Here is a 23,852-nt window from a genome sequence, read left to right as displayed (position 1 = left end):
AAATGGCTGTTCTTCAGGCCAATAAGGTTGGAGCATCACTAGTTTAAGGTGCTAAGATGATCTACACCAGGGGTCTTCAATTCCGGTCCTGGAGGTCCGGTATCCAGCACGTTTTGGTTTCTCTGATTCAACACACTAGATTCACCTGTGCAGCAGCTCATCAGGCTTTGCAGAAGGCTGTTGACCACCAGCGGACTGAAATCAGGTGTGTTGAATTAGAGTTGAAACTAAAATGTGCTGGATACCGGACCTCCAGGCCGGGAATTTCATACCTCTGATCTGCACAAATCAAATGCAACTAAAAAATATGATGATTTAACAATAATTAATGACAAAAACTAAAAATATTTAAAACCATAAATGCATGAAGTATTAAAATATTTGTTGAAGCCATTTGTGTTTTAATTCTGCCCAACGTTATTTAGTTCTTTGGTGATGTTTGTTAAACCAGTGACAAGGTGGAGGATGTGCTCATCTACCTGCAGCACCGGGCTCTGAATCACCTGGAGATGCAAAAGAGCACTGTGAGAATCATGTCCTTCGACTTCTCAAGTGCCTTCAGCACCATCCAGCCGTGTCTCCTGCAGCAGAGCATGTGAGGGCTGCAGGAGTGGACCAATATCTAACTGCATGGACAATCAACTACCTCACCAACAGGCCACAGTACGTGAGGCAGCACAACTGTATGTCTGAGGTGGTTGTGTGCAGTACTGGAGCTCCACAGGGTACGGTACTCTCACTGTTTCTATTCACCTTCTACACCTCCGACCTCACCTACAACACCAGCAGCTGTCACCTCCAGAAGTTATCTGACGACTCGGCCATTGTCGTCTGTGTGTCTGAGGGGAATGACCAGGAGTACAGGTCAGTCATCATGGACTTTGTGGACTGGTGTGAGCATAACCACCTTTGCTTGAACACTAGTAAGACAAAGGAAATGGTGACCGACTTCCAGAGAAACACTCCTCCTCTCTCACCAGTAAACATCCAGGGAGCAGACACTGTGGTGGTGGATACCTTTAAGTACCTGGGTGTTCACCTCATCAGTAAACTAAACTGGTCCAACAACACAGATGCTCTCTATAAGAAGGGCCAAAGCTGCCCCCACCTCCTGAGGAGGCTGAGGTCCTTTGGAGTGAATTCCCAGCTACAAAAATCTTGTCATCACTCTGTAGATCTTTCATCCCCTCTGCAGTAAGAGTGTTTAAGCTGTACTGGCCTTATCCTGTTACACAATAACACCAATACAATATTCAGGATGTGTTCAATACTCGCTCAATACCAGATTTACATAGTATGTCCGTTTTTGGAACCCAAGTTTTTGTTTTACTTTTTTTTGTGTGTGTTGTTTTAGAAGTTGAAGGTTACAATACTTGATTACTGCCTATGTGTATATACATGTACCTTTGTTGGTGCTGCTGTAACAAGTGAATTTCCCCACAGTGGGATCAATAAAGTCTATTCTATTCAATCAATCAATCAAAGATACTTTATTAATCCCAGAGGGAAATTAGACTCTACCTGTGGGATCTTTGTCAGATGCTTAAAAGTTTGGGAACTACTTCTTTAACCTAGTAACCCACTGGGCTGTGAATGTTTGCCGGGCAGTCATGAGTTTCCAGAGTGCCCCGAAGCATTCCTAAAGGTTCTCCGTTTTCTTGGGTGGCCTCTGAAACTCAAGCAGTGCGAAAATAGCTCCCAAGATAACCCGAGCCATCTCAGTCATCTAAATGGTTTGGTTTGGTTTTTTGTCAGAAAGTGTGATAAATGTCAGACTACTATAGGAGGAGTTGACAAAATTCAGAATAAAATGTAGATTTAATAATAAAATCACCAAGTGACCGAGCCAAGTAGAAAACAGAAAAGATGTGTATTTTCACCTGATGTGAAGTCTGTAGACCCCTGCCCTCTCAACTATGACAGATTCTGCCTCTATAGGCTGGTTTCAGCGGGGATTTTCCTGAGCTGTAGGATTGTTGCAAAGTAATTCTGTTAAACAACAATTATGTCAAAAATCCTGATCACTAGGTTTAGATGTTGCAGCAAAGAGTCTGAACAAAAATCTGCTCTACATGGAATTAAAGAATCACGTCTGACCTTTTAATAATGATGGGATGTAAGGACGTTTAAGTAAAAGGTCACCGTCTGAGACTTTACTTTCTCCTGCTGAGCTTTAATAAGTACAGGATGAGATGAAAAAACTTCGCCGGCTGTAGCCACCCCGCCTGCATCGGCTTCTTTGTCCACACAATACGAGCTCAGCCTCGCTGCGGCCCCGATCCCGGCCTCTGATAGACAAAAGGGCCAACGGAGGCGCTCAGCCAAATTGACCTGTCCTTAATTTTTTATGCTAATCCTCTATTTTATGTGAGACACCTCCCGCACCACCACACACACACACACACACACACACACACACACACCACCCCCGTTTGAGATATGAAAGAATTAAAAAAATGAGAAACCCAGATAATCGGTTCATAAAGACGTCTTATCCTCTGACAAGTCAAGATGTCTGCAGATGGCTTTACTGCTCATATCTGCATGTTCAAAACGCTGCTAACAACCAGTCATGTTATTACTAAAGCTACATGTTTCATTAGAGAATAAAACACTGATTCCAGAAGAAACTGCATCTTCTGGAGCTAAATACATATAAATACTACTAAATGCAATGTAATCACTCCTAAAGAGGGACAATAAACTTTAGATTTTATATTAAAACGGTCATTTTAACACAAGTCAGCTGAAAAGTCAAACATTTGGATCACACACCACAACTGTCATCTACAATTATATTCCTGTTCCGAACTACATTGTTCCATTAATCCTCTTAATATCCAGACTTTGATTATTGAGGGGGGACTGGCAATTGGTCTGGATATCAGGGCAAAGTGGTGAGGCCCCATTCTGGTGCTCATGATGACAAATTATAAAGAAATATGTTATTTATTGTTTTCATCAGAGTCATGGGCATTATTCAAAATGCTACCAAGAGCCGATGTCCAACATTATAAACTATCTGATACATGGAAATAAAAATGTTTTATCTTAATGTCGTCCCTAAATAGATGTCCTTTCACAATAACAGACTTTGCAAATAAAATCTGCCTTTATTTTAGGGTATGTTACAATGATTGCCAGCGCTGTTTCCTAAAAAGGTATGAATAGATGAAGATTCACAGATCCACTTCCTGTTAACCAAAAGGTTGGTAGTTCAATCCTTGCTTCTTTATCTCAAAGTTTTTGTTTTATAGAAGGGAAATTCATTATCTTCCTCTCCCTTCACTAAAAGATCAGAAATAAGAATAAAAGACGAAGGGTGACAGATCCAGACAGCTCTCACCCCAGCAAAACCCTGCAGCTCCTCCTGGGGGAGGTGTTCCATGCCAGAGAGGATTTCTAATCCCTCCAGGAAGTCCTGAAGCTGAGCCAGGGTTTTCTCCCAGTTGAACAGACCTAAAAAACTTACAAAGGAAGTGACCTGGAAGTTTCCTAATCAGACTCTAACCCACCTTAGCTGACACTTTTAAATGAGAAGCAGCAGCTCTACTCTGAGCTCCTCCCAGATGATCCAGGGCCTTGCTCTTTATCTGCAAGCCTTTCCGCAGCAGTTTGATGACTGAATCTTCATAAAGCAACAATAAAGCCAATCAAGCTTAGCGCTGATGTGACTTTACACAGATGCAGCCAACATTGGGGGAACCATTCATCGTTTAACTCAGCTGTGCTGACATGGATACTAATATGTGTCAGACATCTTCCATCCCTAATCCCTGCACCCAGCCCACTTGTCACATGACACCTTGAACCACGATGCCAGCTGAACACTTTGTAGATCGAATGTTATGGTTCTGTGACTGCAGCTCAGAGATGCAACAGCAAATTGTTTACTTCAACCCATCACATCGCTCCAGTCCCATCAGAGATCTCACCAACACCAGAGGAGTGTCTCAGGCTCAGATGTTTAGAAATTCTCACATAATTTATTCTCTGTATCTATCTAATCCTATCCATGAGACCAAAGAAAAAACAAGAACACAACAACCACAACCTTAACAATATAAATAATACTACTAATAATACTACTACTAATAATAATAATAATAATAATGATGCTCCTCCTTGAACCGTCACCTTATCGTGGTGGAGGAGTTTGAGTGCCCTAACGATCCTAGGAGCTATGTTGTTTGGGGCACTTTGTGCCCCTGGTAGGGTCTCCCATGACAAATTGGTCTTAGGTGAAGGGTGAGACAAAGAACGGTTCAGAGGATCATTCATGGATGTAAATTCAGAGTCGGAGTACCCGGCCCGGAGGGTTACTGGGGTGTCACCCTGGAGCCAGGCCTGGGGATGGGGCCCGTGAGCGAGCGCCTGGTGGCCGGGCTTTCGCCCATGTGGCCCGGCCGGGTCCAGCCCAAACCAGATACATGGGCTCATCCAACTGTGGACCCACCACCCGCAGGAGGAACGTGAAGGGTCCGGTGCAGTGTGGATCGGGTGGCAGACCGAGGCGGGAGCCTTGGCGGTCCGATCACCGGACAAGTAAACTGGTTTTTGGGACATGGCAGGTCACCTCACTGGCGGGGAAGGAGCAGGAGCTTGTGGCAGAAGTCGAGGGGTACCGGATAGATATAGTCGGACTCACCTCGACACATAGCATTGGCTCTGGAACCCAAGTCCTTGAGAGGGGTTGGACACTCTCCTTTGCTGGAGTTGCTCCGGGTGAGAGGCGGAGGGCTGGGGTTGGCTTTTTGTTAGCCCCAAGACTCTCTGCCTGTGTGTTGGGGTTTTCCCCCAGGGGACAAGAGGGTAGCTTCCCTGCGCCTTCGGGTCGGGGAACGGGTCCTGACTGTTGTTTGTGCTTATGGGCCAAATATCAGTTCAGAGTGCCCACCCTTTTTGGATTCCCTGGGACGAGTGCTAGATAGTGCTCCATCAGGGGACTCCAATGTCCTGCTGGGGGACTTCAATGCTCACGTGGGCAATGACAGCTTGACCTGGAGGGGTGCGATTGGGAGGAACAGCCCGCCTGATCTGAACTCGAGTGGTGTTTCATTGTTGGACTTCTGTGCAAGCCGCAGTTTGGCCATAACGAACACCATGTTCGAACATGAGGATGCCCATTCGTAAACTTGGTACCAGGGCAGCCTAGGTCACAGGTCGATGATAGACTTTGTAGTCATATCATCTGACCTGCGGCCGTATGTTTTGGACACCCGAGTGAAGAGAGGAGCGGAGCTGTCAAGTGATCACCACCTGGTAGTGAGTTGGATCAGATGGCAGGGGAAGATGCCGCGTAGGCCTGGCAGACCCAAACGCATAGTGAGGGTCTGCTGGGAACGCCTGGCAGAAGAACCTGTCAAGACAGTCTTCAACTCCCACCTCCGGCAGAGCTTTGACCACATCCCGAGAACAGAGGGGGACATTGACTCCGAGTGGGCCTTGTTCCACTCTGCGATTGCTGAGTCGGCTGTTGCTAGCTGTGGTCGCAAGGTGGCCGGTGCCAGTCGTGGTGGCAACCCCCGTACCCGCTGGTGGACACCAGAGGTTCGGGGAGCCGTCAGGCTGAAGAAGGAGGCCTACAGGGCGTGGCTGGTCTGTGGGTCTCCGGAGGCAGCAGACAGGTACCGGATAGCCAAGCGGGGTGCAGCAGTAGCAGTAGCCGAGGAAAAATCTCGGGCGTGGGAGGAGTTTGGTGAGCCATGGAGAAAGACTATCGATCGGCTCCAAAGAGGTTCTGGCAAACTGTCCGGCGCCTCAGGAGAGGAAGGCAGCAACTCGCTCACACTGTGTACAGTGGGGATGGGGAGCTGCTGACGTCAACTGGGGCTATAGTCGGACGGTGGAAGGAATACTTTGAGGAGCTCCTCAATCCCACCTACGCGCATTCCGAGGAGGAACCAGAGCCGGGAGACCTGTGGATGGACTGTCCAATCTCAGGGGCAGAAGTTGCTGAGGTAGTAAAACAACTACACAGCGGCGGAGCCCCGGGGGTGGATGAGATTCGTCCTGGGTATCTCAAGGCTATGGAAGTTGTAGGGCTGTCGTGGTTGACATGCCTCTGCAACATTGCGTGGTCATCGGGGGCAGTTCCTGTGGAGTGGCAGACCGGGTTGGTGGTCCCCATCATTAAGAAGGGTGACCTGAGGGTGTGTTCCAACTATAGGGTGATCACACTCCTCAGCCTCCCTGAAAAGGTCTACTCCAAGGTATTGGAGAGGAGGGTCAGATCGATAGTTGAATCTCAGATAGAGGAGGAGCAATGTGGTTTTCGTCCTAGCCGTGGAACTGTGGACCAGCTCCATACCCTTGCAAGGGTGATGGAGGGGGCATGGGAGTTTGTCCAACCAATCCACATGTGTTTTGTGGATTTGGAGAAGGCTTATGACCGTGTCCCTAGGGGCACCCTGTGGGGGACGCTCCAGGAGTATGGGGTGGGTGGCTTTCTGTTAAGGGCCATTCAGTCCCTTTACCAGAGGAGCGTGAGTTTGGTCCACATAGCCGGTAGTAAGTCGGACCTGTTCCCGGTGAGGGTTGGACTCCACCAGGGCTGCCCTTTATCACCAGTTCTGTTCATCACTTTTATGGACAGAATTTCTAGGCGCAGCCGTGGTGTGGAGTGTGTCGAGTTTGGTGGCAGGAGAATCTCGTCTCTGCTTTTTGCGGATGATGTGGTCCTCCTAGCTTCATCCAGCTCTGACCTTCAGCTCTTGCTGGGTAGGTTCGCGGCTAGGTGTGAAGCGGCTGGGATGAGGATCAGCACCTCCAAATCTGAGACCATGGTTCTCGACCGGAAAAGGGTGGCTTGCCAACTCCAGGTCGGGGGAGAGGTCCTACCTCAAGTACAGGAGTTTAAGTATCTCGGGGTCTTGTTCACGAGTGAGGGTAGGAGGGATCAGGAGATCGACAGGCGGATTGGTTCGGCGTCTGCAGTGATGCGGACACTGAGCCGATCTGTCGTGGTGAAGAGGGAGCTGAGCCAGAAAGCCAGGCTCTTGATTTACCGGTAGATCTACGTCCCAATCCTCACCTATGGTCATGAGCTTTGGGTAATGACCGAAAGAACGAGATCGCGGATGCAAGCAACCAAAATGTGTTTCCTCCGTAGGGTGGCCAGGCTCAGCCTTAGACATAGGGTGAGGAGCTCGGACATTCGGGAGGGACTCGGAGTAGAACCACTGCTCCTCCGGATCGAAAGGAGTCAGTTGAGGTGGTTTGGGCATCTGGTCAAGATACCTCCTGGACGCCTCCCTGGGGAGGTGTTTTGGGCATGTCCTGCCGGCAAGAGGCCCCCGGGTCGATCCAGGACACGTTGGAGAGGTTACATCTCCAATCTGGTTCGGGAACGCCTTGGGGTCCTGCCGGAGGAGCTGGTGGAGGTGGCCGGGGAGAGGACGGTCTGGAACTCCCTAGTTGGGATGCTGCCCCTGCGACCCGGATAAGCAGAGGAAGACGAAGACGACGACGATGAATAATAATAATAAAATAATAACAATAATAATAATTATTATTATTATTATTATTATTATAGTTATTATTATTAGTATTATTATGAATATAAAAATAAAAATAATAATAATAATGATAATAATGATAATATGACAATAAACACTTTCCTTTACCATTTCTTTTTACTTTCTTCTTTAGCAAATTGTCAGGTTGAAATATTATTAAATCAATATCCTTTTAAATTTTAAATGAGAATGTATACCTGCTGTTTAACTTCAGCTTCTTTTTGTTGTTCATATTTTTATTTTGGTGTAGATCTTTGGTGAGCTGGTTATTTCATGCAACAAGCACCAAACAAATGGTAGCAGGTGTAAAAAGACACATTTATAGCTATTTTTCTGCTGCTTCACTTCTCCAGAGATTTGGAACTGGACAAAAGCTTTATAAAAGTGAGCAATCGGAGGATAAGTTTCTGAGCTGTATTTATTTTTCTGGACAGCTCAGATCCTAATAAGCTGATGCAACAATGAAAAAAGTCTTGTAATTGGATCTGTGTGCTGATTTTTAAGTAATAATTAAATAGCCTTAGGATTTTACAAATACTGTTAAACCGGTTGGGGTACCAGTTCATTTGTCCCTTAAAGTGATTTGAAACTATGCTAGTTTTAGTAAAATGTACGAAGGTGTTTTTATTCTAAATAAAAGAAAACCACCCACAGCACAGAGTGATTGGTATGTCACAAAAGCCCATACATCACAAGAATAGCAGTAATGTTGAACATCTGGACAAGGCTGCGGGCAGTGATGAAGCGGTCAGTAAACTGGAGCAACCGGTGATTCCACCCCCGAGCCAATCGGTGTTACTTAATGTTACGTATTGCATTATTAAACTATTAAAGTATTAACAACTGCTTAACCAGTTAATGTAATGCATTTTTTGCATTATATGGTTGTACAGCATTAGTAAAGCAGCTCCGTCCAGAATTAAGCAGCAAGGTTCCCAACTAGAGTTGACAGAAGACAGCACATCACACCCATTCTTAAATCGCTCCACTGCTTGCCCGTTCAGTTCAGGATCAATTTTCAAAATTCTGCTTCTTGTATTCAAATCTTTGAACAGTCCGGCCCCTCCCTATCTGTGCAGACGCCTCCATTTCTGCTACCCTCCTCGTGCTCTTAGGTCTGAGGACCCACGAGGAAATGGCTTTTTCTTTATGTGCCGCAAAACTTTGGAACTGGCTACCTCTTCAGGTTAGGCAAGCGCCCTCGATCGCGTTTTTTAAATCATGCCTGAAAACACACTTAACTCATACTCTGTCATCCCTCTTTCCACCTTGGTTGTTCAATTTTACACACGTTGATTTTTTCTGGTTTCACCTCATTGGTTTTACTTCGTTGTTATTCCTAATTGTTTTTATGACATGTGTGACCATTTCTGCCTGTGTTGCTTTATTATGTGCAGCGCCTTGGTCAGTTGTAATGCCGTGTTAAAACAACTCCATAAATGAAGTGCTATGGTATGTTATGATATGTTATGGTATGTTATGGTATGGTAATGCATTACTAAGCAGACACACCCCCTGGCCCTTTGTGCTAACCTTAAGGACACTGAATAATTAACAATAACAGTAACCTTAATAAAGGGACCCATTGTTTCTTAATGCTTAATTTTGCACTAAGTAACATTAATAAAGGGACTCTTATGGGCCATTCCCATCTGTACCGGGTCGGCCCGGGCCGGGTAGCCCCGGTCGGCCCCAGCCTGGCCTGGTTGATTCCACACATCCTTGTCTTAAGCCCATGTGGGCTGATTCTACCCACCAATCAGAGGCTTGCTCTAATGGAAGGTGTGAATTTGCTGTCAGCAGTGGGTGTGTTGGCCCTGGTCGGCCTGAAGCAGACCCCCTCGAGAAGAGGGCTGAGAATGAGCCTTGGTTGGCCCGGAAAAATACCAGGCCACCCAGATATGTAAACAACCTACGCTACCCGGCCCGGGCCGACCCGGTACAGATGGGAATGGCCCATTATTGTAGTGTTACCAAGACATTTTCTCTGACGAGTCTCCTCGCCTGGAGAAGGGATTGTTTTTATTGGGATGACAAAACTATCTGAAAGCCCTGAAGCAGTAATGTTTGTTAAAGCCAACACTTGGAGTTTTTCTCTGGAATCATCTTTTAGATTTAGATTCAGTGGCATCTAATCCTGGTCCTTGAGGGCCGCCACCCAGCAAGTCTGGGTTAATTACTTCTTCATCATGTCTTCCTGTCCAACAGAATCCTGTTTATCACTTAGACTCAGATCAGGTGTTTTCCATGCAGGACGGTGGCCCCTGAAGACCAGGACAGGACACCACTGATTAAGAAGCAGTGTCTGCTTAAGTTCCTACAAGGTTTGGTGTTGTGAAAGCAATGGTTTAACCTTCCACGATCAATGAATTAAAACAAATCTCTTCATATATCCTGTTTCTATGGTCTCCTTACAGTGTTTAACAGATTTTATTAAATATGTGTGTTTGTGTCTGCTCAGTGATGGGCAGACCTGAAACAGCAGCCATCCAAGAACAACCTTTACAAAGCTAACAGCTGGAGCTCAAGAAGATGAAGTCAAACCACAACCCCCATCTGACAGCCGTGTTTTCAGCCTCACGGTGTGATCTCTACTCGCTGTATTTCATAACCGTTTCCCCTGTTTTGGAAATCTAGGCTCTCGGGGGGGTTGATGGTAGAGGTTTAGATAATGTTCATCTCACAACACGCCATCTACACAGGAAGGGGGAGGAAATGTGCAACACCCACTCTCTCTGAACCCGGTTCCACCGTTAGAACGTCTTGGACACTGGAGACTTCCAAACCAGTTCAGCGTAGTTTTAAGAATTACTTGAAAACACTTTTGACTCCAGGGTGAAGGAGGGTCATACTGAACACACCATGCCCAACATTTTCACTTTGTTAAAAATATTTCAGCATCTTCTCATTTCTGTTAAATATTAGTTGCAGATTTTGTTTTCTTTACTCAAATAACTCACTTTTTTTGTTATTGAAACCAAAATGAATCAGCTTTTTCTACGCTGCGTACAACAGTCATGTATTGTTTCTCATTCCCTTTTATTTAACACTTACATATAACCTTGTAATCGTACGCAGGTTATTAATGACTTCCCATGATGTAAACACAAAGAGTCCAATTATTGTCACTAATTAATATATCAATATTTATATAGTTTTTATGTATTCTTTATTTAAAATGTAATTATTAATGAAATAACCTGTGTTAATGGTTAAGTCCTACAGTTCCACTAATATTTGCCTTTACTGTGTTTAAACTTGCAGCCCTGAAGTTTTGTTGTTGTTGTTGTTTTTTTAAACAAGCCATCTTCTCTCTGGGGACCTGAAGGCAAACACAACACAAGGCCTCCTGAGCTCACACATGACTGCTAACCAGAGCTCTTGCACTGTGTTTATGTGAAATTATTCATGCAGCAACACCTCGTACTCTTCTCATCAAGAATTTTAACAAACTACTAAGAGACGCTCATTCTCACAAGTTTAATTTTATGAAATAAAGGTCAACTTCTTTAAAATAAATAAACTAATTAATTAAATTAAAATAAAGCATTGAGACTCCAAATCATAAAAACATTGTTTAATTTTTAGTAATGAGACCATTGGAGCTATGTAATTTACTAGAACTGCTCTTGGGTCCTCTATTACACAACGTTTAGGTTTTACACCAGAATATCTTCTGATGTTTAAGGTTGTTTTTCTCCATCTGCATTGTTCATTGCTAATCTGCAATTTAAAATCATCGGTGGAGTCTCTTCAAGGCCAGAAAGACTGAAAAAACACGGTACTGAAACTATGGAAACCAATGTCAGTCAGATAAATTATCCACCAGGCCAGCATCGGTCACGGCAACGCTTCATACAGGGTGGTGGTGAAAGACATTTAATAAATGTTTGATTCTAGAGAATCCAGCATTTATTAAGTTGTAATGCACAAACTAAATAGGTGATAATAGCATTACATATCTCTGTGTAGCCAACAAAAACTTTTAAGTAAGGAGAAAAAAATGATCACATTTCATTTTTACAGATGTAGCTTAAAAAAACTGAGAAACGGTGGTAAATCAAACTGAATGTGATCTAATTTTAATTGTGACTTACAGACGTGGACACAATTGTTGGTACTCTGCAAAGTAGAAGCGACAGACAGGTGATATGATCAGCTCTAAAAGGCGTTGATCAGAATTTGCAGATCACGTGTTTTTTCCCACAGTGACTGGCTGCGTATTCTACTTCCGGTTGGTGTACTGGGAATTTAAACTAGGAATCAAAATAACAAAATCTGAACCAATCTGTGAAAAACTGACTGTCCCGGTTCCAATTTATGCTCGATGGCCAACTCTAGTTCTGACCCACGTCACACTGGTCTAAAGCCAAGCAAAGTAGAAGAAAAACCAACTGAATTTATTTTAAACATGGAACTCTGAACATTTTCATTGGTTGTTGGTCAACTTAAACCCCTCTTTAAAAGAAAATGTGCGATTACCTGCAGGGTCAGCTTCTCCTCCCGGTTTGAAAGGGTTAAACTTGGGTTTGGGTGCCACCACGGGGGCAAATTTCTTGGGTGTCTGATGCTGAGAGATGGAGATGCTGGCACTTCCCAGAGACGGAGTGGTCTCCCTCCTGGCAGCTATTTGTCCTGTCTGGTCACTTCCTTGGTTCCACATTGTTCTGAAAAATGAAGACACAGATGACTCTAACACTTATAGAGATGTAAATTGGGATGTAACCCCCCACCTCCCATGGCTTTAGCCTTTAAACTGGCAGAATTATGCTGAAAAAACAGGAAATGCGCTTGGTGTTCTCGACATGTAACAGTGTGTCCGATCAGAAAAAATACTAAAGCAGAGTGGAAATCACTTTGAACTCTGACTCTGTGTCTCGTCTTGTGCTTGCATCCTTCCTTGTGATGCCAACACAAGATCAACAAATAAAAAGTGTTATGTTGGAGACAAAGAGCTGTGAAAGACAAAAAACAAAGACTTTATAACAGAAGTAGTACTGAAAATGATGAAATACATACGTAACAAAACGTTTTTAAGTGTTGGCAGCTGTCAAAAACACGATCAGATCGTGTTCAGGGATGACAGATCGGCGATAAACAAATCAAGCAGAAATAAAAAGCTGAAGCTGATTAATTGATTTTGTGTTTGGGGGGGGGGGGTCGTTCATATTTAAATGATATCAGATCAAATGGTAAAAATTGCTTTTTCACACCTCCAACTGAAAGCCTTTCACTGCTGTAACTTTATTTAAACTGTGGATCCTGTTTACTACAATTACAGTACAGAGAACACCATCAGAGGCTGAGGACACAAGCATCCAGTATTGCACCATCACATTCTGAAATCACTTGAAATATTTGAACTATTTATGTGTGGTGCTTTTTTCTCTATATTTCTTTTTGTTTGTGTTTGATGTTTTTGCGAGTTTATTATCCTCGCTCTGACTGACGCAGGGTTTACAGTCTTTCACCGGAGTGCAGCAGAAAAGCCCACGCACAATCATCTTTTATTATCTGCTCAAATCCCTGCTTCTCTTGCCTGCTAAATGCTTCTAAGTTTTGATTTCTTCTCTCTGCCCTAACGCTACACAATTCAGACGAACGCAGGTGTCACACCAACCCGTCCTTTCTATGCAAAAGCTGTCATTTCTCTAATGGGCCAATAGAATAACAGATGGCCTGAAGGTGGTGAGTAAGGCCTTATGCACAACATCCCACACGAGTAACCGGTCTAACAATACAGGGGGCTATGAGAGACGATTAAACCCTCACGGCCAGCTCCTGATCAGCAGTTGTGTGGTTGAACGAATATTTTTAATATTAGCTCATCCGAGTATCTCACTGTTGAAGTAGTGCTATGACCTAAATGTATCAGAACCTCTAACAAATCACATGCGTCCACTTGGCTGCCCAGCTATTTCCATGTCCTAATACAGGTCCTTCTCAAAAAATAAGCATATTGTGATACAGTTCATTATTGTCTGTAATGTACTGATAAACATTAGACTTTCATATATATTAGATTCATTACACACAACTGAAGTAGTTCAAGCCTTTTATTGTTTCTAATATTGATGATTTTGGCGTACAGCTCATGAAAATCCAAAACTCCTATCTCAAAAAATTAGCGTATCATGAAAAGGTTCTCTAAACGAGCTACTAACCTAATCATCTGAATCAACTAATTAACTCTAAACACCTGCAAGGTTCATTACTCAAAACCGCAATCATGGGTAAGACTGCCGACCTGACTGTTGTCCAGAAGGCCATCATTGACACCCTCAAGCAAGAGGGTAAGACACCAAAAGAAATTTCTGAATGAATAGGCTGTTCCCAGAGTGCTGTATCAAGGCACCTCAGTGGGAAGTCTGTGGGAAGGAAAAAGTGTGGCAGAAAATGCCGCACAACGAGAAGAGGTGACCGGACCCTGAGGAAGATTGTGGAGAAGGACCGATTCCAGACCTTGGGGGACCTGCGGAAGCAGTGGACTGAGTCTGGAGTAGAAACATCCAGAGCCACCGTGTACAGGCGTGTGCAGGAAATGGGCTACAGGTGCCACGTTCCTCAGGTCAAGCCACATTTGAACCAGAAACAGCGGCAGAAGCGCCTGACCTGGGCTACAAAGAAGCAGCACTGGACTGTTGCTCAGTGGTCCAAAGTACTTTTTTCGGATGAAAGCAAATTTTGCATGTCATTCGGAAATCAAGGTGCCAGAGTCTGGAGGAAGACTGGGCAGAGGGAAATGCCAACATGCCTGAAGTCCAGTGTCAAGTACCCACAGTCAGTAATGGTCTGGGGTGCCATGTCTAGGGATGGGTACCGAATTTGGTACTTTTTAAGGTACCGACCGAATTCCACAGTACCGACCGAGCACCGATTCACTTCATTTCAAACGGTTCCTCGTTTCGGTACCCGTCCTTCACAACGAGAACTTGCCTAGACAGCTGCGCATGCGCAAGAGCGTTATGTCGTCGGTCGCTGCGAGCCAGCTGTAAAGGAGCAGCATGTGTAGAAAGAATGAAAGCTAACGCTTGGGTCCACTTCACTAAATGTGATGGGTAACTGGGTGATGAAACCAGCGACAGACAACTATCTAGGTGAGACATCCTCATCTTAATCTGCTCCGGTAGGTAAATAAAATGTTTAAGATAACATTACCTTGATATGTTAGCTTCCGTTTCGCTAATGGTGCGCTCGCTTTCTCCTCGGAACTCCCAATTTCCGACTAGAACATGAACGCGCTCTAAAGTTTGGCTTCACTTTACTAAATGCAACGGGTGATTGGGTGAAGATGAAACCAGTGACAACGATCTAAGTGTGAGGCATCATTGATTAAATCTGCTCCAGCAGTTAAATAAACTGTTTAAGATAACGTTAGCTTGGTATGTTAGCTTCCTATGCCACCAATTGTTATCATCTAATGGTGCGTTCGCTTTCTCCTCGGAACTCCCAATTTACGACTAGAACATGAACGCGCTCTAAAGTTTGGCTTCACTTTACTAAATGCAACGGGTGATTGGGTGAAGATGAAACCAGTGACAATGATCTAAGTGTGAGGCATCATTGATTAAATCTGCTCCAGCAGTTAAATAAACTGTTTAAGATTACGTTAGCTTGATAAGTTAGCTTCCTATGCCACCAATTGTTATCATCTAATGGTGCGTTTGCTTTCTCCTCGGAAATTCTAACTTCCCAGTAGGAAAAATCAATTGGAAAAAGGACGGTAAAAGGAATGAAGATACACAGTAAATTTAGTTCACAGTAAAGATGTTTGCTTCAGTTTATTTATCAGCTTATAAAACTACAAGGACGATGTTAAAATACAAACAGTTGAATGTTATTTATCGTGATATTTATCAAATATGGTTATAAATTGAGAAAAATATACATTTAATTATAAAAGAGAATTAAAAATACTAAACACTCAAAAGTATCAAAAATTGGTACCGTTAAGTACCGGTATCGATTCGTAGGTACCGGGAATTAGTACCGGATCGATTCAAATGTCAAAGGTACCCATCCCTAGCCATGTCAGCTGCTGGTGTTGGTCCACTGTGTTTTATCAAGGGCAGGGTCAATGCAGCTAGCTATCAAGAGATTTTGGAGCACTTCATGCTTCCATCTGCTGAAAAGCTTTATGGAGATGATGATTTCATTTTTCAGCACGACCTGGCACCTGCTCACAGCGCCAACACCACTGGTAAATGATTTACTGACCATGGTATTACTGTGCTCAACTGGCCTGCCAACTCTCCTGACCTGAACCCCGTAGAGAATCTGTGGGATATTGTGAAGAAAAAGTTGAGAGACGCAAGACCCAACACTCTGGATGAGCTTAAGGCCGCTATCGAAGCATCCTGGGCCTCCATAACACCTCAGCAGTGCCACAGGCTGGTTGCCTCCATGCCACGCCACATTGAAGCAGTCATGTCTGCAAAAGGATTCCCGACCAAGTATTGAGTGCATAACTGAACATAATTATTCGAAAGTCGACTTAAAAACACTTTTCTTTTATTGGTCGGATGAAATATGCAAATTTTTTGAGATAGGAATTTTGGGTTTTCATGAGCTGGACGCCACAATCATCAATATTAGAAACAATAAAAGGCTTGAACTACTTCAGTTGTGTGTAATGAATCTAATATATATGAAAGTCTAATGTTTATCAGTACATTACAGACAATAATGAACTTCATCACAATATGCAAATTTTTAGAGAAGGACCTGTATGTCGTGTCTTTTCATTTTTACACTTTCTCAGCAGATAACAAGGATTATCAAGAAAGCATGTATGCCATGTTTATGTCAAATAAAACAGATCCCAAAACCTGGTTTACTTCCTTTCTGTTGTCTTCCTCCTCCAATGCCCATAAACCCCTGCATGTCCTCCTTCAATTACAGTAAGCCTAAAGGCAACAGCTATCAATAACACAACAGTCTTCTGGGTCTCGAAGGTCCGACGTGTTGTGTAAAAACTCATATTTTTGGCATGGTTTTAGGTCTGACGTGTACAGTGTAAGCAGTCATGTCGTAAAGTGTGTCAACATGACTCGTGAGCTTTGCTCTTCAAGGAAGTCATACAGTTTGAGCTACGATGTATACACATCTTTCACATCTTCATGGTTGCTAGGTGACAAGATGTATGCAGTGGTAAGATCGTCCAATTTCACTGTCATTCACGTTCAGTATTCGGGGTCGACGAAGGACCCGGTGTCTGGTACTAACATCATGGTAAATGGTAAATGGCCTGTATTTGATATAGCGCCCTCTAGAGTCCTGGAACCCCTCAAGGCGCTTTACAACACAATCAGTCATTCACCCATTCACACACACATTCACACACTGGTGGTGATGAGCTACGATGTAAATACAGCTGCCCTGGGGCGCACTGACAGAGGCGAGGCTGCCGAGCACTGGCGCCACCGGTCCCTCCGACCACCACCAGCAGGCAACGTGGGTGAAGTGTCTTGCCCAAGGACACAACGACAGCGACAGACTGAGCGGGGCTCGAACCTGCAACCTTCCGATTAAGGGGCGAGCGCTTAACTCCTGTGCCACCGTCGCCATCAGCCTCCATCAGCCAGGTAAAGCGGGTCTTTCAATGGCAATATGCATCAGAACTTTGGATGAACCTTTCCAGCACACTGTTGGATTTTTGACCCAAAGAATAAAAAAAAACAGTTCTGAGGGCAAGAGGAGGTCCAACCTATCACAGGGTATCTGCAGGTTTAAGGGAGCCAAATTTAAGACTTTTTAAGACATTTTTTAAGGCCACTTTGACCAAATTTAAGATATTTAAAAAAAATTAATTTCTGCTATAATTTCCAGCTATTGCCTGGAACTGGTGCTAGCCACGTCGTGAACGTGGGATTAGCCATCCATTTACCATTAAACTTGCACTTCCCCATGGCGCAAGCTCCCACTAGCTTAACCAGCTAATGTGCTCATCTAAAAATAGCCCCCTTTCACAACCAACTGAATGTGTACGGTTCCGCTTACGGCAACATCGTACACAAAAAATGCTGAACACTAACTAGAAATTCACGAAAATGTCATAGAAATAAAATAATCTAGTTTATTGGGTCTTTGGTCATTTAAGACCTTTGGAAACTGTATTTAAGGATTATTTGTCATTTTTAAGAATTTTCAAGGCCTTAAATTTGGAAAAGTAAATTTAAGACTTTTTAAGACTTTTTAAGGACCCGTGGATATCCTGCTATTACTTCCCATGTGTCCCTAAGAAAGTGGCCAGTTTGGTACGTTCGTCCCACATCTTCACTGGTACCTGTAGAAGATCCTGATTTTGTTTTACAGGTTTATGAAGTCTGTCGCGACTCCCGGGGCAGCAGAAGACGACTCAGAGCTGTGGCAGTACACAGCAGCTCTCTTTGTGAGGCCGTGGCAGCCAGCCTGCCTCCTTACAGTCGTTCCACTGCACTTTTACAGCTGTCATTGAGAAACTGCTGCAGGTGCTCCTGTCACATTAATCTTTCATATCCACCCAGGAAGCTATCAAATAAAACCATCCAAAGAGGACCACAGAGAGTTCTGCACTCTCACATGAAATGTTAGGGTTCAGAGATATTTGGGGGGGGGAGCATGACATGCTTTCTAGTAAAACCTTTGATGCCCGGAAACTGAATGGCATGTTGAAAACATAATCAAAACTGCAGTGATCAGAAGCTTCTTGTTTTAAAATGTTCTTCCTGCTGACTGACTGACTGTCAGCGTTTCATTTTATCATTTTTCACCATCTTTGAAGTTCTGGTGTGAGATGCAGAAGAGCTGAAAATCCACGTCGAGCTTACGCAACTTCATACATAAAAGAATGTTTTTCATTTCTAAACTGACGTTTGCTACTCTTCTTCATAATAAAACTAAAGCAAAAGCTACAGAGATTATTTTTATGGTGAAAAGCAGAATGCTTTAGGTTGCCGTATAAATAACATTTCTATCTATTTCATCGAAAATGGATTAACTACATGATTTCCATTACAGTTTGTGTGATAACAAAATATTTTGTTCTTTACTGCATTTTGTTGTGTGTGTGATGAGTCCTGCAGAAAGTCTCAGTTGTTCATTGATGGACCGTTGGTCCTGGAGTGTTTAGGTAATAATGATGAGAATAACCCTTTTCAAAAGATTGCTTTTACAGTCAATTCTATAAAATTCTATAGCTTTGAAGATTAAACCATATTCTGGACTTTATTCAGTTGATGGTATGCAAAACTTGCAAAGAAGTTATTTGTGAATAAAAAATCCAATATGTAAATGATTAGAGTAAAAATAAAGTACTTAGGAAGTAATTACGATCTGTTTCTCCCACCTTTAGCTTGGTCCCACGAGAGGAGAACACCGTTGTTGGCTCACTAAACACAGATCAAAACATCACCTCTAGGAGACACGGCAGATGTGAAGACAAAGATCCAATTTGGCTGGCAGACTCTGAGGCCAAATAAAGGGGTGGAAGGCAACTGGGACTTGGCGCTCACGGTTTGTGACGCAACCAGCGGAGGATCAGTCATGCAGATGAAAATACTTTAAAAATTAAACGTTCTCTCCTGCAAAAGGTTGTTGCCAAGTCTTCCCCAGCCTTGGACTTGCTCTGCTTCACGGGGTCGGTTGAATGGCTGAACAGGTTAATGCGACATTAAACAAACAAGTGCTCGCTGCACTCGTCCCACCGTCTGAAACGGAAGAGCCAAGAGGTCAAGCGGTCATTGTGGATCTGAAAAAGGCTTTTGCAAAAGGGTAAATGTTTGAAACTGCTGTAAACATGACACGATGCCATGTGCTGGCATATTAATAAAAGCAAAAGGCTGTTTGGGACCCTCTTTCAAGTGCTCAAAGTTTTATAGTCGAGGTGCAATAACAGTCTCGGGACATCAGCCGAGTGCGTTAGTCCAACATCGTGTTCTGAAACACAGCCACTGCAAACACTACAGCTACACGACACAATTATCTAAACAGAGTCTGTGGTCGTGTTGCTGAAGCCTCGCTAATGTGTACCCACATCCCAGTCATTATCTGGTGGACGGTATAACGGATGGACAAATCCTGATGGAATTATTTATCAAGTTAAAGCCACTCTTACAGAGGATGGGCCAAATTTGCACTCTCCTTCTGAATTATTGATCAGGTTCAAAAGGGCCACTTAGAAAAGTTTCAACATGATGTCTTTTCTTGGTATGGGCCTGAGAGCGCACTCTGAGTCAAAGGTGGTTTGACCTGGAAGAGACTTTTGCTTAACCGCTCACTCTCACGTACACACGCACTTGCACACATACAAATAAAAACAAACAAACACACATAAACCATTAGGACAACAGGTTAAAATCTCTTAAATGGTGAAAAAAGTTAACTTAATTACTAGAAGTTGTGCCGAATGGCTTCATTTAGGAAATCACATTCCAGTACGTACATGTGATGTAATTAAGGATAGTATATAGCTGTACCTAGATGTAACATACCTGTGGTACTGTAGAGAAAAGTCACATTACCAGAGTGATCAGAGCTATCTGCACCTAACAGGTATGTATCGTATAAATATATATCCCGGGTATATATATATATAGTTTCACTATCGTTCACAATTCAGACTCCTCGTCTTTGTTTTTAATTTCTTCCAGGGTGGTGCTCCCCCCTATCTGGCCACGCTCCTGGACAGACATTCCCCATCACGCGCTCCTCTGACCAAGGCCTGCTCGCTGTCCCTCGTTCTAGGTGTCATACTCGTGGGGACCGGGCTTTCTCAGTCCTAGCACCGTTACTCTGGAACCAGTTGCCACCCTCAGTTAGGCTGTCCCCATCTCTGCCAGTCTTTAAGAGTCGCCTAAAAACACACCTCCTCCGCTTGGCGTTTCCAGAATGTATTTGAGTTAGGACGTCATTTATGTTGATTTTATCTCAGTCTTCATTGGTTCACTTTTTCCCTTGTTTTACACATTTGTCTTCTACTAGAATGTTTCACCTTTTTTGTAATTTGTAATCTGTAATTTGAATTGCTTTTATTTTCTGATTTATTCACTTTATTTGACTTTGTACTGTACAGTGTTCAGCGCCTTGGGCTTCCTGACAGGGTTGCGGAAGGCGCTTTATAAATATAGGTTTGATTGATTGATTGATTGATTGATTGATTGATTGATTGATTGATATATCTGAAACAAGCACTCTGCTGCTTCTAAATATAAAACTTTGTCCATCACGAATTTCAAATAGTTTCAAATGAAGGCAACCGGACTTCTTTGGTTTCTTGAAGACGTTTTGCTTCTCATGCGAGGAGCTTTGTCGGTTCTGACTGGAATATGGGAGGGACAAGCTTATAAACTGTAAATCAATGCATTGAACTTATATAGCGCTTTTCAAGACACCCAAAGACGCTTTCACACACTCTCACCTTCACACACTGCTAGTGATGGTAAGCTACTTGTAGCCACAGCCGCCCTGGGGAGGTCTGACAGAGGCGCTGTCGGCCCCTCTGACCACCACTAACACAGGCAAGTTGGGTGAAGTGTCTTGCCCAAGGACACAACAGCAGGATACCCCTGGCGAGAGCTGGAATCGACCCCATGACCCTCCGATCAGGAGGCACTGCTGCCCCATTTTATGTGGATGACTTTTAAACTTCGGTTTAGTTTTTAACTCTAAGTGAGAAGTTTTGGATGATCCAGCGGGATCTTTTTGGCTGTTTGGTTTTAAGTTTAACTTTGTTTGTGGCAATTTTACTGACCTCGGTTTTAAACACCTTTCGTTGTGGTAAAGCTTTTAAAATAAGTTTCTACCAGCTGTTTTTAGTCAGCGGATTGTTTTGGAACTTTTATCAACTTCAGGATTTTAAAACACCTTCTGTTCGGTTAAGCTTTTAATAGAAGTTTTAACCCAGTGTTTTATAGTTGATAATTTGCTGTGTAATGTTAACCTTTTAGAGAGATCTGTTTGCTTGTGTTTTTAATACCTTCTTGTTACAAATAAACCCATTTTAAACTCCTCCGCCAGTTCTTACGTTACCCCCATCCTTCACATTTTTACAACACCTGTCGGGGACGTAACAAACAAACGTTAACTGTCTATTGTTGCTTTATGAGCAGAAACTACCTATGAATACCCGTACTCCCTACATCCTGATGAGATATTGGAGTCGTTAGCCATTATTGTGTGGGAATGGTTGTATTGATTAGATGCTAGAAGGTGTGAACTGGACTAAAACCGTCACAAATTCAATGTGGTTTTGTTAGCAGCACTGTAAAAAACTACACCATGCTGCTGTCTTTAATTTTGGAAGGTACGTTTATTATATTTAACACACAAAAATTGCGTGAAAATGAGGAACCAACATGTACTTTGTCTTTTCAAAAAGATATTTTTAGACAAAGTACCTCTAAATGTAAAAATCTCAGAACGGAAGCTACCAGCAGCAGCTCAGTGAAGCAATATTTTTATAATGATTTTTAACGACTTGTTGCCAAGTTTGTCTACATGGTTTTTGTTAACATCTCAATCTGGTTAAATGAGTTGTTATCAGGAGTGTGGAGAAAGCTCTGCACCAGGTGATGTATTTAGGGTGGTGTGTGTGTGCTCCACTGTTGATAGTTTGAATAGTACTCTTCAGTCAAACTGAACTGTGAAGAACGGCAGCTGCTAAGTTTGTTTTGGTGTCTTCACACAAAAAAAAAACAGACTAAACGTAAAAGTTCTGAGCTGGTGATCTGCTCAAGTCAAACGAATTCTTCTCTAATAAAAAGCAACAATCCATCGTGTCCCAACACCTGCTAGAAGTCAGTCTTTCAACTACTTCTGGCAGCTTGACACAAACCAGTCATGACAATAAGGAGAGAGAAACCTAGCAGGCAAAAATCACCTTTTGTTGTGTCAAAGCGGCTCTGCTCAGTGAGGACGTCCCGATCAGAGCTGATCCAGTCAGCGAACTGACACAGAAACCTGGCAAAACAGGCCCTGGACTCAGCTTAGACAATCACAGAAAAGGCAGCAAGAGTTTCTCAGAAAAGCTTAAGTCTGTTTCTTCAACAGGTAATAACCATTACTTCTTGGATTATAGTTACAGTGCTAAAATAAGTGTCTCCATAAAAGATTTTTTGTCACTTAAGTGTTTTCAGATCAGCAAATTAATTTCAGTATCAGACCCAGATGACTATCCCTGGGCTACCACCTTACCGTGGTGAGGGGTTTGAGTGTCCCAATGATCCTACAGCTAAGTTGCCTTTGTTTTCCTCTGAATGATTTCCAAAAGCCAAAGATAATTTTTGCCATGATATTATCCACACGAGGATACATCACTCACAGCTAACGTATAGCTGGTTCACAACTACTTTTCTAACAGGAGGGCTTCTTAAATTTGAGGCCAGGAAATTTCTGCCCTGTTTGTATGAGGAGCTATCAGACGTTCAGAGTAAAGCCTCTCATAATTAGGCTAATTACACAGGGATAATATGGAGGTTAATCAAATGATAAACATGAAAAATACCGATTTGTTTTCCCCATTAGCTATTGTGAAGAGCCCAACCAGCTGATAACCATTACAAATGAGATTTGGAGCTGTGACAACTACAAAGACTTACACCCCCACCCCCCTCACCAATCAACTACCCCCCACCCCCCTAGCGTAGAATAAAGTGAGAGATGAACAAGCACTTCTACTGGTTTTACCTAAGTGTTTTGACCTAATCTGAAAAGTATCAAATGGACCAAAGGAGCATATGAACAGACATCCCATCCTGACCCACTTTCACTTACTTTATAAAAAAAAATCAAACAGCTTTTCAAAACTGGAGCATATTGTTCATTCACTGTTTTGGAGTCTAATTTGAATGCCGGTGTGTCTTTGGCTGAGCATATACTCTGTCTCATATCATCAATAACCTGCAAAATCAAGGTGAAAAACATTTACTAAGAGGATAAAAAATGGTCACCGAGACTGTGGCATCCACTTAAATTGCAAGAGCTGAAATAATCAAGTGAATGATAAGTGACCCGCACTTGTATAGCGCCTCTCAGAGTAAGGACTCCAAAGCGCTTTACACTACAGTGTATCATTCATCCATTCACACACACATTCAAACACACTGGTGGGGATGAGCTACGATGTAGCCACAGCTGCCCTGGGGCGCACTGACAGAGGCGAGGCTGCCGAGCACAGGCGCCACCGGTCCCTCCGGCCACCACCAGCAGGCAAGGGGGGTTACGTGTCTTGCCCAAGGACACAACAGCAGAATTCTCTGTCCGGAGCCGGGATCGAACCTGCAACCTTCCGATTACTGGACAACCCGCTCAACCTGTTGACCTACTGCTGCCCAAAGGTAAGTGTGGCCTTTTTTAGTA

At 43.4% G+C, this 23,852-nt stretch overlaps 1 protein-coding gene across 5 annotated transcripts in view; it reads right to left on the bottom strand.

Moving 5' to 3' along the window:
- The window catches only part of lpp (LIM domain containing preferred translocation partner in lipoma), a 275,115-nt gene that overhangs the window by 178,580 nt on the left and 72,683 nt on the right, over positions 1 to 23,852 (bottom strand). For all 5 annotated transcript variants that reach the window (XM_015962371.3, XM_015962372.3, XM_015962374.3 and 2 more), the window contains one exon: positions 12,000 to 12,184. In XM_015962371.3, coding sequence (XP_015817857.3) covers positions 12,000 to 12,180 — 181 coding nt within the window. In that variant the 5' untranslated portion in view covers positions 12,181 to 12,184. The remainder of the gene's footprint in view (positions 1 to 11,999; positions 12,185 to 23,852) is intronic.

The sequence above is a fragment of the Nothobranchius furzeri genome, chromosome 16 (assembly GCF_043380555.1).
Source record: "Nothobranchius furzeri strain GRZ-AD chromosome 16, NfurGRZ-RIMD1, whole genome shotgun sequence".
Lineage (NCBI taxonomy): Eukaryota > Metazoa > Chordata > Actinopteri > Cyprinodontiformes > Nothobranchiidae > Nothobranchius > Nothobranchius furzeri.
The sequence above is the reverse complement of the archived record's forward strand: the minus strand, read 5'-3'. Positions and strand labels throughout refer to the sequence as shown.